Raw genomic sequence first — 19,471 nt, forward strand, 5'->3', positions numbered from 1 at the left:
AAGCCCTTGATTTTTTAGCACAGTTGTCTTACCTCATATTCAGGTCCCCACTGAACAGACTGACTGGTATTAGGATTCCTCAAAGTGTGGGAGGAGACAGACTGTATCATAACCCCACCTCTTCCCCCAAGGGCACTTGTTGAAAAGATTCTGAGGGTAGGGCCTCCAAATCTGTATTTTGCCAAGAGCTTGTGGGTATCCAAGCACAGCAGGGTGTGAGAACTACCACCCAGGAGATAGATGGGTAAAGCCTCTGTGATCACCAACTTGACTTAACAATGAACTCGTTTCTCCTCTCTTTAGGTGCAAATGTAATCTCCACGCCACTGTGTGTGTGTATGACAACAGCAAATTGACCTGTGAATGTGAGCACAACACTACAGGTCCAGACTGTGGGAAATGCAAGAAGAATTATCAGGGCCGGCCTTGGAGTCCAGGCTCCTATCTCCCCATCCCCAAGGGCACTGCAAATACCTGTGAGTAGCTTTGCTCTGTAACACCATATTTTGTGCACGATGAGATGAGCTGAGAGTTCTGCTCAATTTCACTTGCGATTGTGCTTTTTTTGTTTTTATTCTTACCGTTGTCCCATTCCTCTTCAAAATGCAGCTGAAGCTCTAGTCCCTATTTTACCACTTGTAAGCACATTTTCACACTTGGCTCATCTGTTCAATTCAGTCTTCCAACATTCACATCAAATGTGTTGGGAAATGAAGGAAATCAGGAGAAATTTTGCTAAGTGGATGAAACAGGAGATGTTTGTTTTTCTCCACCAAATTAATTTCCAATTAAAATAACGACAGCGTTCAAAACTCCCAATGGTAACTTAATTTTAACCATAAACAACTCCAGAAATTCTCTAAATGTTTATAATCCCATTTCCCCTACTGGGTAACCTGAGAGATGCTTTGTCCAGAAGATGCTTCCCTGTCTGATCTTAGCATAGCCTTAGCTATGCCCAGTGAAATAATTGGCTTTTTCCAAATTCCAGCAGTTGAGGTCATGCTTGGCATGGATCCTGTTAGCAAAAGTCACCTTTTGACCCAGAGTGTGATTGTAGGCCTTGCAGGTGCTACATTAAGTTAAGGAACGTCTGTGTGTATGTGAAAAGAGCATCGGCCTTATCTGTGTTTACAGGAACTATAACAGGTGCCCCATTACCACTCATGTGTATGCCCCACTAAAATCCCTGAACATCCATAGGAAAACACACTCTGACACGCTCAGGCAGAGAAATGATTACTTTCAGAATAAACTGCCCAATTCCATGGGTGGACCGATTAGCCACCTGTAAAAGCCAAAGGTTTGCCCTCTTTCAAAAGTAGAGGAGGGGTGAGGTTGAGAATATACCTAGTAAGTGAGAAATAACAGAAATAGCAGGACAGTGAGCAGTGGGAGAATGAGGGCTTGAAAAGCCACTCACTGTGTGCAAGGCTAAGAATGTTATCAGGTACTTCAAAGCAGCAGCTGTGAGAAACCAAAATCTAAAAACTAGTATCACAGGAACCAGGACCTTATCAAGTTAAATGTAAGAGTAATGAAGCGAGAAACAAGCCATGAAGTAAGGGGGCATGAAATTATGATCAAATTTCTATGAGGCAGAAAAAAAATTCTTCAAAAGATTTTTAAAAATCCCTATTTGTAAGGGTATTCAGTTTCTTTCTGGGTTAAATAAAAATTGACAGTCTAGCTCCTAAAATTAATACATAAAACTCTATTGAACAGAAATGTTGATTTTTCAAGGTGATTTTATTCACAGAGACTCTTTTGGCCATCCTCAATTGTTCAGGGCCATAGACTCATGAATTCAGAAGGAATCAAAAGGCTATTTGTTTGTGAGACCCTGTGGCTGCCTACCAAGGGTACCTATCACCACACTTGTCATATTTACTTTAAAGGTTTCCCAAAATGAAAGTGGCTCAGATTTCATTTTTGGTGTCTGCTGCTTCTTTAGTGGGACAAGATGGAACAGAGGAAAGTTCACAGACACCTGCCAGCCTTCTAGCTCATCCTCAGGACTGACCAGCTTAACAAGGCTACCAGAAAGGCAGCTGGAGTGGGCTGCTACTAATGGCATTGGTTGCTATTCTAACATGACTTCTTCTGCTTGTAACTGAGCTTCGAAGTCTTGTTTATTTCAAGACCTTTTCACTGGGAAGAGCTTCTTGTGCTAGCCAAGCTTTCTCACTGTGATGGGTTTCTTGTATTCTCCATGGACATGATTTACCTACCCATCATCTTTTGCACATTGCAGAAGATCACCAATTACTCCCTGGCCAAAGGAATGCAACCTCTTCCAATTTTCTTTGTGGATTCTATCGCTTATCAACCCCTTAGTCTTCAACTGGCCTTTTCTATACTTGCAGACTTTTCCCCATCTTTGTTACAGTAGGAAGATGACAGGGGTCATAATGCCCAAGGGGGCTCAAGTCAATGTTTCTTTCAGTCTTTAGTATGCAGAAATTAAATGAAAGATTTTAGAGATGACTGCAGTGGTTCAGTCTTGCAATGGAAAAGCCTTACAGTGGAAAGAACCCCTTAAATTAAATTTCTGATACATCAGACTGTGCTTTAAAATGTCCAAGGATGGAAATAAACAATTCAGTGGTTTAGTACACAGGTTCCAGGATCAAATACAGTTTATCTATTCACTAGCTGTGTGACCTTGAAAAAGTTAAACTAACCTCTCCAACACTTGTTTCCCACCTGTAATGTGAAAATAATAACAGTTCTTACCTCATAGGGATTTTGAGAGAATTGAATGGCCTACTGCGTGTAATGTGTTCAGCATAACACCTGTCACCAAATAAGTGTTCAAAAATAATTTTGATTTTGGAATTTTTTTCATAAGGCATGCTTGTTCATTATTGGACAGTTTCATTGTTATAAAACTTATTTATTAATATCAATATTATCTCCTAATTTCCAGTGGGTTTTTTTCTCTTTAAGTAGTGAAAGAATATATGATCCCTGTTTCTTTTCTTCTCCAGGTTAACATCATCATCCTTTTTCATATAATAAGATTTTCATGTCTCTTATGGGGTTGCTTGCCCTAGAAGTCATCTAATTTTTTAGTGTGAAAATGTCAGCCAAGCACAAGACTCTGGCACTGTTGTGATTCTTATTCATACCGGCTTTTTCTTACACACATGCATACGTGCTTTTGTGTGCATCACACACACACACACACACACGCACACAACTCTAGGTGGTGCATCACAGATCAGTTATTTAAGAGGAACACTTAGGATATGTCATATCCTAATACAAAAGTACAAAACCTAAGAAGTAAAAAAAGAGTGGCTACAATCTCTGAGCCCTCAACATCAACTCCTCAATGGCTTAGAAAGGCTATGCATCCTGGATAATCTCTTGATTTAGCAGAATGTCAGCAGCCAGGATAATTTTTAAGTTTTCATTTATTTTGAGAGATAGAGAGTGAGAGCAGGGGAGGGCAGAGAGAGAGGGAGACAGAGAGAATCCCAATCAGGCTCTGCACTGTCAGCACAGAGCCTGATGCAGGGCTCGAACTCATGAACCACAGGATCATGACCTGAGCCGAAATCAAGAGTTGGACACTTAACTGACTGAGCCACGCAGGTGCCCCCAGAGTAATTTTTTAGTAGAAAGGTCAATTCCTGTCCACTCTCAGCAAAAGAACTAAGAGAACTTCATTAAACTAGAAAATTAGAAGATCTCCATTCACAAACAATTAACCCATCACCCAGAGGTACTGTAAACCAGGAGTTTGCTGGGAATTTTATGACTTTGGAAGTCCTGAATTCTGGAGCATCTCCAAGGCCACTTTTGTAAGGAGCATGTAGAGCCAGGAGAGAAGAATACAGATCCCCAACATTCTAAAATAGAGCCACCCCTATAATCTGTGAGACACATCACATTTCCCTATGCTTTTCACTGCCATAGGCTTGGTAGAGGCAGAAGTAATAATTCTTGTGATTATATTTTTATTCACCATGTTTTTTATTCAAGACCAGTGTGTTTTCTTCTTGGTCTTTTAAAGCCAAATATATATATCAGAATGTTTTCCTTGTTTTTCTACAAAGCTTATGTTTTCTCTGTAAGGCATCTTCTCCCCATTGATCTTCATTCTATTTTTGATAGTATTCTCAGCGTCCTTTAAATTTCTTTTCTGTCTTCAAAGTAGATGGCAACTCTGTCCAACTTCATGCTTCATCATGATTCACTTGATTGCTATTGTCCAGCTCATGAATAAAAGTATTAAGTACCACATCTTTAAATTTCTGATCCCTGTGGAATAACACAATATTTTTCTACATATATATGCTAAAAACTCAATAATTAACTTTTAAGAACTATAACTGTAAGAAAGATAGTACAATACCATCCACACCTCTGCTTCCCAAAGTGTGTTCTATGACCCTTTAATGAATTCCATGGTCAAATAAGTTTGGAAAATGCTATAAACTATACTGACTCTTAAGATATTCATATTACCTTATTAAAAACTTGAGAATCCTATAGTAAAGTAACCTATTTTACCCCTAGTTTCCCAAAATTAACTGTTCATGGAACATTTAATAACTTTCTGTAAAACACTCTTTGGGGGATCTGCTGCACTAAACAATTTCTACAGCCTAGTGATAGAAATGTCATGAAGACAGACAGAAAGCCCATCTAGTTCCACTGTATTCAATCTTTCACTTTCTTCTTACCTACACAGTCTAATATTCTTCAAAGAAAGAAAATTAAATTGGTCTGACATTGACATTATTTGTTTGTTCAGAAATCCAACTTGAATTGTTACACAATATCTAGGTCTCCTCTGAGTAATGGAAAATAATTTGATGATCGTTCTGTTATTTTCTCTAGTATTAAATTCACATTGACCAATTTATATTTTCCCAGGTGTACACATGTGTGTGTCATTATCCAGACAATTTCCTAAGTGCTTTACATGCATTAGCTCATTCTTAACTCACAACATTCTTATAAGGTAGATGCTGTTAGTTTCATTTTACAGACGTGGATTTTGCAGACTACTGAAGATGAGTATTAAGGTTTCCATGACTAGTCAGGGTGAGCAGGAGGATTTGAACCCACATATATCTTGACTCCAAGGACTGCACATTGTACTATATTGCTTCTCAGGTTAAAGTTTAATGACTTCCTCTGTTCTCCACTGGGGTATGCACATTCTGACACCTGCTTAAACAAGTCAGTCTTCTCTAAACCTGGTCTCTCCTACTTCTCTTCCTAGACTTCTGTTTGTTATTTCTTTGCCTTCAGAGACTCCCCATCTGCCCTTGCTTTCAATTTTCAAGCTCCCCACCCCTGCTTCTTCTCAGTCTACAGTTTTTTTTTTCCTTACAATTCCTGTCTATTCCTGTGGTTTTAGCTCTTAGTATTATTGGTTTGATAGTAATCAGCCAATTACAGCCTAGAATTGCTCTAATGAATCCACACTGGTTTTTCCAGCTGTCTATGAAGATCTCAAAGTCCACATGCTGGACACTGAATTTATTCCTTTCTCCAAATTGCCTTTCTCTCACTTTCTATTTTAATTCTCCTTTTTCAAAACTGCTCCTCAATGTCAACTCCTCAGTGAAGCCTACCTAGATTCTCCCACGCAAAATTAACTGCTCTTTTCGCTCTAGATTTTTGATAACGTGTGTACACTTACAGTTGGTTGACTTTCTATGACCAAGATTGTAATAATAATAATGGTAGCTTCTATTTATTAAGTTTACCCCAGGCTTTTATAGTTTGTGAAGTGCTTTCTTGCATTAAATTCTTATAACAATCCTCATGGGGTGTGTGCTATTTTTATCTCCATCTGACAGATAAGAAAGCACAGGCACACAAAGATCACTAAGTAAGTTTTTCCAAGGTCACACAGCAAATACGTCACAGAACAAGATTTATTACTTTTTAAAAATATAATTATTTTCAAATTGGTTTCCATGCAACACCCAGTGCTCGTCCCAACAGGTGCCCTCCTCAATGCCCATCACCCACTTTCCCCTCCCCCCACCCCCATCAACCCTCAGTTTGTTCTCAGTATTTAAGAGTCTCTTATGGTTTGCTTCCCTCCCTCTCTGTAACATTTTTCCCCCTTCCCCTCCTCCATGGTCTTCTGTTAAGTTTCTCAGGATCCACATAAGAGTGAAAACATATGGTGTCTGTCTTTCTCTGCCTGACTTATTTCACTTATCATAATACCCTCCAGTTACATCCACAATGCTACAAATGGCCAGATTTCATTCTTTCTCATTGCCAAATAGTATTCCGTTATATGTGTAAACCACATCTTTATCCATTCGTCAGTTAATGGACATTTAGACTCTTTCCATAATTTGGCTGTTGTTGAAAGTGCTGCTATAAACATTGGGGTACAAGTGCCCCTATACATTAGCACTCCTATATCCCTTGGGTAAATTCCTAGCAGTGCTATTGCTGGGTCGTAGGGTAGATCTATTTTTAGTTTTTTGAGGAACCTCCACACTGTTTTCCAGAACAGCTTCACCAGTTTTAATTCCCACCAGCAGTGCAAGAGGGTTCCCGTTTCTCCACATCCTCTCCAGCATCTATAGTGTCCTGATTTACTGAATAAGATTTAAACTCAGGTCTATATGACTTCAGGAGCTAAAATGTTAGCAATTTAAGAACAGTACCATACTGTATTTCTGGCCTTTATAAATGCTTGTGGAATTAACTATTTTGTGAATGACTAAGAAAACCTAAATAAGGCTGTAATGTGCATGCGGTACATTGACCTCCCATCCATTTTCCCCTGTCTCCTGGAATGTATGGTCTTCACAGCTCAGCAGCTCTAACACAAAGGTCTTCAATCTCCTACAGGAAGAGCCAGCCATCTTGGAGGAAATACAACAGGGAAAAGACTCATTTTTTTTCAAGGGTACTCATAACCCATCTGACCATCTAGAGATGGCACATTGGCTGGCTGAGCTTCCCAGACTTCCGCAAATGTCATTCATGGCCTCACTGACTTGAGCACTGTCAGATTCTGCCCACCAGCCTTTCAGGCTGAGACCCCTGATTCTACAGCACAATAAGAGAGGACTTTCCTCTCAGAGCCATATATATATGTATGTGTATATATATATATATATATATATATATATATATATATATACACACATATATATGCATGCCAAGCTGTCAGCCCAATATACAAAACCAGAATACCAAATTATTCATGTATAACCATCAATCCACACAGTCCTTATCTGAAGCTCATGGGACCAAATATGACTTGGAATTCAAAACTGTTGGGATTTTAAAAGGTAATACATATATTGTAGACATATATTATAACCATTTTCACAGCACAATATGAGGTAGCACCACTTGAAAACATTGTAATATTTCTGCAGCAAACCTCTGATTATTCTCACCTCATGCCCCTTTCACTCAGGTTTTACCACCAAATTAGTTCAGAGCATGTTATGTTGTGCTGGAGGTAAATTTGGGAGAAAAAAAAAACTTTTAATTTTCAGAGTTGTTGTTTGAAGATTGGAGATAAGAGATAGGGACCTAAAATAAATTAAGAGATGGTATAGAGTGGTTGTTACAGGTGCAAGCTCTGCAACCTGGATCTCTGGATTCAAATCAGTTTCCTTAAGAGATGATCTTAGGCAAGCTGTTTGTTTTTGAGTTTCTCCCATCCATAGAATAAACCTGAGTGTTGACCTCATAATGTTGTCATTAAAATTAAATGGATTAATGCATGTAAGGTATTTACATTTTTTAATGTTTTTTATTTTATTTTTGAGAGAGAGAGAAAGAGCACGAGTGGGGGAGGGGTAGAGAAAGAGGGACACACAGACCCCAAGCAGGCTTCAGGCTCTCAGCTATCAGCACAGAGCCCAAAGCGGGACTCGAACTCACAAACTATGAGATCATCACCTGAGCTGAAGTCAGCACTCAACCAACTAAGCCACCCGGGTGCCCCAAATGCATGTAAGGTATTTAGAACAGAGGCAGACACATAGTAAGCACACAACGGAATGAGATGCTATTGTCATTATAATTTCACTGAGATCTAACACATGGACTCATCCCAGTCGGATGTGTAAATCCTCCTTTTGGAGATAACAGCTATGTAGGGAGATAAATTATGTCCAGGTCCCAGCTTATTCATGTAGAATATGAAATAACTGTTATGGTATTCAGAATATTTAAGTCCTCATGACCAGTGTATTCTCTCCCTTGTAATTGAGACTCCTTGCAGAGCCAGATAATAATCAGAAGGTTGCTTGGTGAGCATGGCATCAGGAAATTTAAATGACTCTAATGCTAATAACATGAGACTGAAACATCCTGACACATCCATCCTGCCACAGAGTCAGCCTCCTTAATGCCAACAGAACACTGCAGGCCTGAAAGCTTTCAGGTTGCCCCTCCCTCTTCCTGAAACAGTGCTGGGCCAGCAGTGCTACCATATGCCTTGGGATGCTGCTCCTTTCTAGGCCTCCCCCTTCTGATTGGCCATTCTTCCATTCTTCAGATCTGTCAATAGGCTACATCAGGTTGATGTCACCTATGTCAAGTCAATCACATACACTCAGGTCCTTCTGTTGTAAGATGACTTTAGCTATCTTTGATTGGATCATTTATATGGTGATTTCACACTATAATTCTATAAAGGCAACCTTATTTCCTTTACTTTCAAGTTCCCGGCAGACAACTCACTGTGCCTCCTATCAACACAGTGGGACCAGGGATTAGGGCTGGAAGGACATTGGAAATTATTCCCCCAGAATACAAATGAGGCTGCAGAGTGTTTTCTTCCTCATCACCCACCTCTTCTTCAACTGGGTTTTTTGAAATTATAGCTCCCGGTGGCCGCAGCCTGGCTTCTCCTAAAGATCTAGCCATCTACTTGATGGGCTTTTTTCAAACCATCTATCACAACAGTGGTAATATTTCCTCTCATTTTGAGGCATTCCAAATCTGTGTCCCATCTGATTTCCTCTTGATGAAAAGCTGCCGACTTTGCATTGATTCTCAGAAGGAGTTATGACTCTTAGCACGGCATTAATCTGCTTTGGAAGATTAGGATGTTTATTTTTGCGATCTCCATCATGTTGCTTAACTATGCCCCCTTTAGCCATTTACTTGGTGGGAGGGTTAGTAAAATTGAAAACAGAAAGAGAAGGAGAAGGAGAAAGAGGAGAACGGGAAGAAGAAAATGATTGTATAATTCTACTAAGTTCTCATCCCCCTAATTGTAGCAAATTCCTTTAAAACAAACATTAAACTAAATACAGGAGTGGAAGGGCCAGTTGAGGAAGGACTAGCCATAAGTGCCTACAGTTGAGGAAGGACTAGCCCTAAGTGCCTTCTCATTCTTTTGATACACGAAACCCTTTGGCTTATTCAACGTGTGTGTGTGTATCTCTGACTGAAGGAGCATTTTCTATTCTAGAAGCAGGAGTATTAAACTCATATACCATGTATTGCAGAACCTTCCTCTCAAACTCATGCATACCTGTGCTTCATTTCCTCAGTGCAAGTTCAGCAGTGTCTAATCAGACAAGGATTAGGAATTAACTGTTCCAATGTTGAATTTAAAGGTGTTGACTTGGGCAAGGCTCTCTCTTTCTTCTCTTCGTGCATTCAGTTTCCTCTTTTCTAAAATGAAAAGCTCGATGAGATTATTTCTTAACTCCCTGTCTGCTCTTCATTTTTAAATTACTCTTTCTGAATTAGCCTACCTGGTATCATGCTTCCTGTCTGTCTACCTATCATCTGTTTATCTTTCCCAAGTATTTTTGAGGTTGTTTCAGAGGTGAGGTTTAACCTAATGAAGCTTGAGTTTTAGGATTCCTCATCAGAATCCTTCTAACCTTAAAAAAATAAATTTTATCTTTAATTTTATATTTTAAAGTTAATATTCTTTTTCTCAAAGAGAGCTCCCAGATTTGAATATGCTTTAGACCTCCACAAAATCTGTACTTTCCCTTGGGTGGCTTAGGGGAAAAGACAAATACAAATAAGAGTATCCAAATAGAGGGTTAAAAAAAGATGTGAAAGAAGGAATGGAAGGCAAATAAGCCAAATATTAAATGAGTTTACCCAGTTGAGCACCAGGTTGTGTTCTGAGCCACTACACTTTCTAGAAGGCAAGGAATATCGTATAACTCTGGCTATCAGAATGAAATAAATGTTCAGAGAGAACAAAAGTACCCATTAACTCTGAACTCTGAGAAATATCTCAGTTGAACATTTTATAGGGGACAAGATCATATTATGGCCAAAAGTATTTTCATTTGATAGAAACCGTTTTGGTAACAAGTGATAAAGTTTTGCTCAAATATACTTTGAGCAGCTTTTCTGTACCAGGCATTGTCCCAGGCAGATACTAGAAATACAGAAAGGAATGAGACATGGTGACTATCCTTCAGACCTCTCAGACAGACACACAATTATAAATAAGTTGATAAGTTTTTCAGGGAGGCCTGTACAAAGAGGTGTGTGATCACAGGGAGTGGCTATTTCACATCGGGGAGATGAAAAAAGAAGGGAAAGAATAACTTCCAAGCTCAATTTTAAGGGTAAAAATATTCTTTACCTAATACTTATTACTTCACAGGGAGCGTTTAGGAACTGCCAACATGTGTCTAGATAATCTGACTCTCATCCCCGTGGTTCATGGGCACTGTCTGTGTTGTCAGATGAAATTATATTCATTTATTCATCCTTTACAGACCCCAAAGAAGCCCACCTTTCATGAATGACAGCCCTCTTGTCTTACTCTTGGAAGGCTTCTCATGGCTTACCTTACTCTTTTTAAAGACTGTAATGGGTTTATTAAATTCTTTAGTTGTCTGTAGAGAACCCAGACCAAGGTGTTTGGACAGTACAATAAGGAACATTTGGAAAAATAATAGTAATAATAACATTCAAAAATGTACTAATGGCTATCCCTTGGTGTTCACATATTTTCTACTTCAAAAATCTTTATGCCAGAAAACAGTTTAAAAGGCTTTTCTAAGGAATTCCCATTTTACAGCAATGGAATAGAAAGTGACTCACCTGACACTACCCCAAAAAATTGTAAGCCACAAAATGAGGAAGGGGCTGAACTTTAAGCATCCAAAATGTTAGGTAATGGAAAACATCTTCATGAGGAAAATAAGATCTCAGAATGGCCTTGCTTGGCAAGCTTTGTACAGCTGCAGTGAACATTTCTTCCTGCGCTAGCATCCCCAAAGGAATGGAAACATTTCTGCATCGTTCTAATGTATTCAGCTGCAGCAAGTACTGCATTAAATAGTCTTGCAGGTTCGCTCTCTCTCCAGCTGCCTGGCCAAACATCCTGAGAACTCCGCCTTGCATTATGCATGGCCCTGTAACTCCATGTAAATTTCAAAATGCCCGAAAAGTCTCTTTCTGCCATCCTAACTTCCATTCTCTTTGACGGATTACAAAAGGCAACCAGTTCTGATGGAGCAGGATTTTCAATCATAGGGGAATTTGGAGCTTCTGCCATTGATACTAAAATTGTGATGGTGCCATTATACCTCACTCAACAGGGGATTTACGAAAGAAAGAAAGAAAGAAAGAAAGAAAGAAAGAAAGAAAGAAAGAAAGAAAGAAAGAAAGAAAGAAAGAAAGAAAGAAAGAGAGGGGGGGAGGAAAGAGAAAGAAGGCAAGAAAGAAAGAAAGAAAGAAAGAAAGAAAGAAAGAAAGAAAGAAGAAAAAAGAAGGAAGGAAGGAAGGAAGGAAGGAAGGAAGGAAGGAAGGAAGGAAGGAAGGAAGGGAGAGAGAGAGAGAAGAAAGAAAGAAAGAAAGAAAGAAAGAAAGAAAGAAAGAAAGAAAGAAAGAAAGATTGATTCAGTACCAAGTCACTGTCACGCTGCAGCAAAGATAGTCTGCCAAAGTATCGGTCAGGAACTCAGCAGTCCTTTGAAGAGATTGCTTTCAGCATGAAATTCAGTTCAGAGGACAGAGTTAAAACACAGAAATGGAAATTTAGATTTCCAGTTTGGGTCGAAGAGTAATCAGTAATTAAGCTGAAGCGCCATAAACCCTGTGCATTTAAAAATCAAGAGATTTGGAATGTATTTAATAACTGAAAATAAAATTTCACTCCTTCCAAGGTTTTTAAAAAATCATGGTACGCTTTAATTCCTTCATACCCCTCCCCATTAGGAAATAGGAAAACGGCTCTTGGTTTTAAAGAATACACAGCTAGAAATCTCTGAGTAAGTTACGATGATTAAGTAGGTTATGCCAAATGTCAGATGTTAAAACAAGCAGAGGGCAGTTGTTCAAAGATAAATACTAAAATAGAAGTTTAATGATTCCTACATTTACCACCTGTTTGGAGCACACTCCAGTGATGTGGAGAACAAGTCTGAACAGCCCCTTAACAGCTATCACTTATTGACAGTGTACCATGTGTCAGACATTTTTATGGATTGTTTCATCCAATCCTCACAGCAGCCCTATGCAGTAGGTAGTATTAGCCCCCTTCAGTTGAGGAAACAGGCATAGAGAGGCTGGGAACCTGCCTGAAGTCATCACCCAGCTAATCAGTTGCAAAGCTGGCCTCTCAGTTCTGTCTGATTCCCATCTCATGCTCCCATCCATACCCCTACCCAACTTTAGTGGAGAAGATATAAATCTCTGACTCTTAATTAGCAGTATCTTTCATTGTATTGCTTGCTTGATGAACCCACTATATCAATAACAGTAATCAAAGTAAAGACGGATGTAGTCCACACTACCTGCCAAGCAGCATTTTGAGTATTTTACATGTATCAATTTGAGTGATCTTTGCAGCAACCCTAAGAGGTAGGAAACCAAGCTACAGAGAGCGTAAGCAACTTGCCCAAGGTCACACAGTCAGTGAGTGTAAGAGCAAAGCTTCAAACCCAGGCAGCCTGGCTGCCATGCCCCTGCTCTCGGGACAGACTAAATTCATGTCCACGTTTGTACCAAGTCCATTGCATTCTGCAATGGTGCCACCACCTTAGCACAACCTGTAAATTAAAGTGGAAGCTGAGAAAATTGATGAACTGCATGATCAATATGAACAACCTAATGTATTCTTGAATTATTCTGCTCAATTAAGTTTCTATTACAGAGTTTAATCCACATATCTGACAAGTAAAAGAGGGCTAAAAATGATGGTTATGCAAAATTAATCAAATAAAGGGCCAAATGACTTTCAACAGCTAACATATGCGTCTCATAACACATTTAAAGAGATCTGTTGCACGTGTGGAGATATTTACACAGGTCCACACAGTGTATATTTGGCACTCTATGCCCGGAACATAAGCCTAGCTTAAAATCTGTTTTGAACCACATACAGTGCCACAAAATGTTTATTGACCTTAGAGGCAGGCACAAAATGTTTGATGTCATGAAGCAGTCTTGAACCAGCTGTTGAAGTTGAGCATTAGTTTCCCAACCCTGATAAGTTCAGGAGTTCTAGAATGAAAGCAAAAATGGTTTTGATGGATGAATATATGTCTTTCTGTTTCTGTGCATATTTCCTAATGATCTGAATGTTATTTAGTGTTAAGTTTCTGAGATTTTTATATTAAGTTAAAGATATCATGTATTAATAACTGTCTAACAATTTTTCTTTATTGTTTTCTTTCTTTCCAGGTATCCCCAGTATTTCCAGTATTGGTAGTAAGTAAAAAAAAGAAAATCACCAAACCAAGTCTAGGCTAGTTCTGTTTTCTTGTTGGGCTCCTAAGACCTATTTTCCCAGTGTCCATTTCTGATGGAAAGGGTATTTTCTTTGTGAATTGAACTGTTGTGTTTGTTCTGTGCACAGATATGGTGAGAGCACAGATAAAACAGTTATCCATGTATAACTCCTCTAATACCACAGTTTTCCTGACTACTTTTAATCAATGAAGGCTACCTTTACAGAGGTGCAGTTACTGAGGTAACCATAGCTCATGAGCAAAAGTATAAATAGTCCTGTGTACTCATACTCAGTAACCAACAACAAACTCAACTTTCTCTTTAGGACTGGGTATGGATTTCTACTGTAATTTTTAAAAGCAGAGAGTGAATACCAACAAATGCTTTAGGCATATTTATTAGAACCCAAGAAAACCAGGGGGAGGGAATTTTAGTAATGTATTGCACTCCAGTCTTTGTGAAGGCCTGAAAGAGGCAGGTTGGCGACCATTAGTTTTCTGGAGGAATGAAAGAATGTATGTCCATTTCTCCCTCCTAAAATACAGCGATCCATCTTTTCCTGACTACTTAGGCTTAAGTTTGATAGAGAATGTGGTATTAAAAAATATATGCAGAATTTAGGAATCCGGCTACTAGAATTCCTGCAAGAAATCTTTTAGTAGAAATAGAAGCAACTGAAACTCCCACTACCATGGCAGACAGCATCCTCCCAGCTGTCATAGGAGAAACAGACTATAGCTCCTTCTTCACATAGAAAACAATGACACCCCAACACCAAGCCTGAAATGCTCATTAAGGAAATGCCCCACAGCTTTGTGGAGCAGGGTTTTTATATATCTCAGCCTTTCGCTCTGATGGCTAAAACCTTTGAACAATTGTTAGATTAACTGATTCAAAATAGAATACTGAGAAAGCCAAGATTATGTGCTGTAAGTGAAGGGAAGAATTTTCACTGTGGTCTCACCCCTCCCAGACTTCCTCATGGGTGCTGTGCCACCCAGGGTGATTGCATTGTAAACAACAGCCGCTGAGGTGTTGCAAAACCCAACATCCATCGTGAAAGCAATACTCTGATCATTTGGATAAAAACAACTTCCTCCTTCTTACAAATGCACAGGCAGGTCTTCCAATTTGTAAAGCAACCCGGTGTACTTAAGCTTGTGAATAGGCCCAGACACAGCTTTGTTAAGCACTGGGCATGTTAAATGCCATGAAAATCAGCAGCTCTGTAAATAGATGTAGTGTCCACATCCTTTTAGATGCCGGCCTAATGCTACAGCATGACCTTTATGATCTTATTGAAATGGCATCAGTGCTACAGACTTGCAGATGGAGAAAGTTCAGCTCTAGTAGTCTCCAGGTTCTGCTTTAGAATCTCCTCAGGCATTTGCCTAATTGTGTGTGTGTGTGTGTGTGTGTGTGTGTGTGTGTGTGTGTGTGTATACACATACATATACCCCACAGTAGGCTCCTTTCAGGCCTTGACAATTTCATTTGCATATGCATTTGTGAGCAAAAGGGAACCAAATGGAAGCAAGCTGGCACAGCTATTAAGGCTGCTGTGGCAGTCTGGCCTATCCAATCTTCAGAAATGGATGGATGGAAAGTAGTTCTTTGGCGCTGGGGTGTGTTTCTGTTCACGGTGTCAGTCATGTGTTGCATGGAATCTCTGACTGTACAGCTCACTGGACATTTCATTCGGCCGCCTCCGCCACATGCCCCATCTCTGAGCATCAGCAGATGTTGACCTTTTACACCCTGATTCAGGAAATCCCACTTTTGTTTGGCTTTGTTTTATTTTGAAATGGGTGGTGACCTGAAAGGATGCTTTGTTGTGCCTTTGGCAAATGTATCAACCTTTTTTTAATCAGGAGCCTAGGAAAATTTAACTCCTTAATGCCTAGTGAAAACCCTCTAACAAAGTGATAGTTTGTAACCTGACCTCATTGTGCCTTTGGCAGCTCCGTTTGGAGCCCAGTGGGTGTTTCCTCAGATTTCTCCAGCAAACAGGATGTAAAAGCTTCCAGGAGTCACCCAACATCACACACAACTAGCTTGCCTATTGCTGGCTTTAAAGTCAAGAGATTTACGATAAAACCATCAAACATGATTGTATCTTCTAGGCTGCTTAAATGGCATTTGCACATTCCTTCTTTGTGGTGCTCCTCATAAGGTGTTCCTTGTGTGCACTAGTGTATTCCTTTCCTCTCCAAAGGGCAAGAATTCCTGCATAGAGGACTCACGGCCTATTCCACAGGGTTCAGGAAGGAGGTTTCCAAGGTATAAGCTAGAGAAGAGGGAGTTGCTTGGGTTTTTAACTAAGTTTGGGTGTTTCCCAGGGCTTTCTTTCGCCTTTATCCCAAAGAAAGAAGCAATGAGCATAATTCCACCAAGTACATAGACAATGCCATTATAACAGATGTAATACCCATGAGACTCCCATCACCAAAGCATATTTCAAGGAAAGGGAATGATATATACTACTGATGTAAATTATTGATTTATGTAACCATAAATTCACATACGTATGCTATATACACAATGGCTAAAGATTTTCAAGCCCTGATAGATTTCAGTATAGATCTCAAACTGTCAATACCAGTATCACGGTTCAAATGCATCGACAGAGTGGTCATCCTTTCCGATCACCTGCTAAAATGTTTTTGAAACAAATTTCTCATTAAGATCATTTGTTGTACCTGCTATTGTCTATTTATTAGGAAATAGGCTTCCCAATCATTTCAAAGGTCCTTGATTTAAAACTTGGTCATTTTGATGTGCTTTTGACCATGGCTGAAAAAAATACTGGTGATATTGTCAGCAATTAATGAATCCCAAAAATATATCTATATTCGTTTGAGCCTTGTGATCTCTGTTACTACTTTACCTAATGGAGCAGTAATTCATTCAAGTTTCATTCTTTTTTAATAAAATGTATCACACACTGATAAGTAAACATTCACAATTTTACCCAAGTGAACATTTGTTGATGCTGATGATGCAAATTAAGAGTTGGTTTGGTGTGGATGTTTTTGCTAGAGTGATAAACTAATGATTACCTTCTAGCATATATTATCTGATCCTTAGTCCTGAAAAGCAAGTGATTTCCCTAATATGTTAAACATTATATGGACCATAATTAGAATAAGAACTGGCCTAATGTGCACATAGCTTTGTGTGGGTTATTATCACTTAAGAAAGCAGATGACAGATGAGTCCTAGGTTAAAGGTAGGCCAGCCACTGAAATGGAAGATCACATCAGGAAGCACCATTTCAGACAACTTGAAAATTTTTAATAAGTAAAGATATTTTTAGAAAAGCAACAAAAGAAAAGAGAGATGTAAACGTCCTGTGAACCCAAGTATACATTATTTCTTTAAATTACTTTTAAGTGGCTGAGACCATGATATATAAAGCATAGAATACTGGTGGAAGTGTTTGGATATCCTCTCCTCTCTACCTCATTCAATTAGAAATCATGGTTCACTTACAGGAAATATTCCATTTTCCTGTTTTCTCTTATAATGAGCATTCCCTTCATCATGGAGTTAAACTTCATCTCTAATTTGATTTAACTGACGGGACTGTGGAACAAGGGAGATGCTAGCTGCAGGGATCCAATAGCCTGTTGAGAAAGCCCAGAGATGTTTTCATACTTGAAAATATTTGATGCCAGTTGGAGACCTTGTAAAAGTTTGTTCCATACAGCATCCAGATATTTCTGTTTGGTACCGATTTGCTGTAGAAACCTGGATCATGAGGAAAATAATGAGGTTAATCATTTCCCCACCCAAGGGTTATTAGTAATCATGTTCATCTATCTAGACATCTGCAGTGTTTGTTTTTTTTTTCCCTTTGCTTTAATACTTCTAAATCTCCCAAATAAAAGTTTCATTTGAATTTCCCTTTAACTAATTAGGTTTTATATAATGAGGAAAAAAATTATCAGGCTAGTGTAGCTATATGGCAAATTGCATGGTGTGCTACATTAATTTTGAACTGTTTGCTGATGTTCTAGAAGGAAAGCTCAGGTCCCAGGTGAAATGCCTTTGGGACTTTGTTATATCATGTACCCAGTATCCTCATCACAGATCCATTTCATATTTGTGTAACTAGCATTTCACATTCATGAAACCTTTGTGGTTATCCTAAAATTGAATGAACATTAGGATATAGCTGCTGCTTTAATCCTGAAGAATAAATCAAGTATTACAGTGAAGGAGGCGAAGTACCCCCTACCTAAAGAAAAAAGAATTGGGAAGTTTAGTAATGTTATCAAAAATCACCCACCTTGAGCAAACTGACTTTTTTCATGTGTTAACCTTTTCCCAGGTGAATTTAGAGTGCCAGACCAGTTTTTAAGTGTGAGCTGCTATCTGCACCTTTGCTATTATCTCTGTGTAGGGGCATCTGGAAATTCCTAGCATAAACAAAGATTTAGCAAGATCTCTGAAAGGCCCCATGATGAGCCTCAAACATGTAACTGTGAATTCCTGTGCTAAGAGTGTGGGTATCATTGACATCTTCTTGGAGTATAGATATGGAGCTGGTCAACTAAGTGTTTCACTTCCCAGGAAGAGTTAGGCAGTGCTTTTGCTCACAACCGGAGGGAGGTGTTCCCACATATCTACAGAATTCCATTTTACAAATGGTGAATCTGAGGCTCAGAGGGGCCGAGTCATTTGACCAGTGTAATACAAGCAGGAAGGCCCATCTGATTCCAGAAGTTATGCTTATAACATTACACCAAATGGAAGAGCTCAGAAGGAAAAATTCTAGATTTATTGACTCTTACCTCAGACTTTTTCTAGTCCACCACACTGCACTTTAGACCTGTTGATCTCTGAATTGACCCATTTTTGCACAGAGAAATTTAGTGTTCCGGAGAAAAACAGAAGTTCATTTTCTGGTACTTCACTGTGTTGTCAACAGAAGTTACCAGCATCATGTCTGAGTAGAAGGGGTAGGGAACTGTGACCTCCACGTTAATATATGCCCTTCCTCTACCGCTAAACATCCTCAGTATGCTGAGCAAAAGGGGAGATGTATAGATGTCAGGTATATTATAGATCGCAAGACAGCTCATGAAATTTTCTATGCAAATTATGAAACATGTTTGTTCATATTGTATGACAGTAAAAATCCAAATTTTTTTCTTTATTGAAATAGTCACTTATAGCAAAAATAAAATTCTATATGCCATCTCTAGGACAGACCTACCACTATCACATTAAACTATATCTTTCCCATCAGTTTAATAACATGGTAGTTCTGAGGGTAGGCAGCTTGCTATGAAGATGGTAAGATTACCTCCAAGGCCCTAGAGATTTCTTCTGGAAAGCTTTAGGGTTTTCTATAGATTCCTTTCTAGGCATCAATAATGCTTCCAGATTCCTGAGTAACAGAAGCATTAACTATATAAGGCCGAAAGGACCTTGTGACTTTGCCTCTACCTGATATTTCCCTCTCACACTCCTTGAAGAAGGATGTTTAATGAAGGCTCACTAACATCCCCCAGGAGTGGATTTTCACATCCATGGTGGCACCCATGGTGGCTTCCCACCATATTTTAGAACCAAAAAATTATTTAAAAATTAGTATTTTTAGGAAACTTAAAGAGAATTCACTCAACATCATCATTTTACAGTATATAAGGCAACGAAGACTTAAATGAAATGTCTAAGTCATCGGGACAGTGGCCAAGGTAGGATTCCAGCTCAATATCCAATTTCCAGATTAGGACTCTTCACATTCTACCCTGATATTAGAACTCACCTTCTCATTTGATGAAACTAC

General features: G+C 39.0%; 1 protein-coding gene across 2 annotated transcripts in view; it reads left to right on the forward strand.

Annotated features, from left to right (window-relative positions):
- NTNG1 (netrin G1) overlaps positions 1-19,471 on the forward strand; it is a 344,789-nt gene that overhangs the window by 260,043 nt on the left and 65,275 nt on the right. For both annotated transcript variants that reach the window (XM_042998068.1, XM_042998069.1), the window contains exons 4-5: positions 304-476; positions 13,627-13,653. In XM_042998068.1, the coding sequence (XP_042854002.1) occupies positions 304-476; positions 13,627-13,653 (200 nt within the window). The remainder of the gene's footprint in view (positions 1-303; positions 477-13,626; positions 13,654-19,471) is intronic.

Source organism: Panthera tigris, chromosome C1, assembly GCF_018350195.1.
Source record: "Panthera tigris isolate Pti1 chromosome C1, P.tigris_Pti1_mat1.1, whole genome shotgun sequence".
NCBI classification, from domain to species: Eukaryota; Metazoa; Chordata; class Mammalia; order Carnivora; family Felidae; genus Panthera; species Panthera tigris.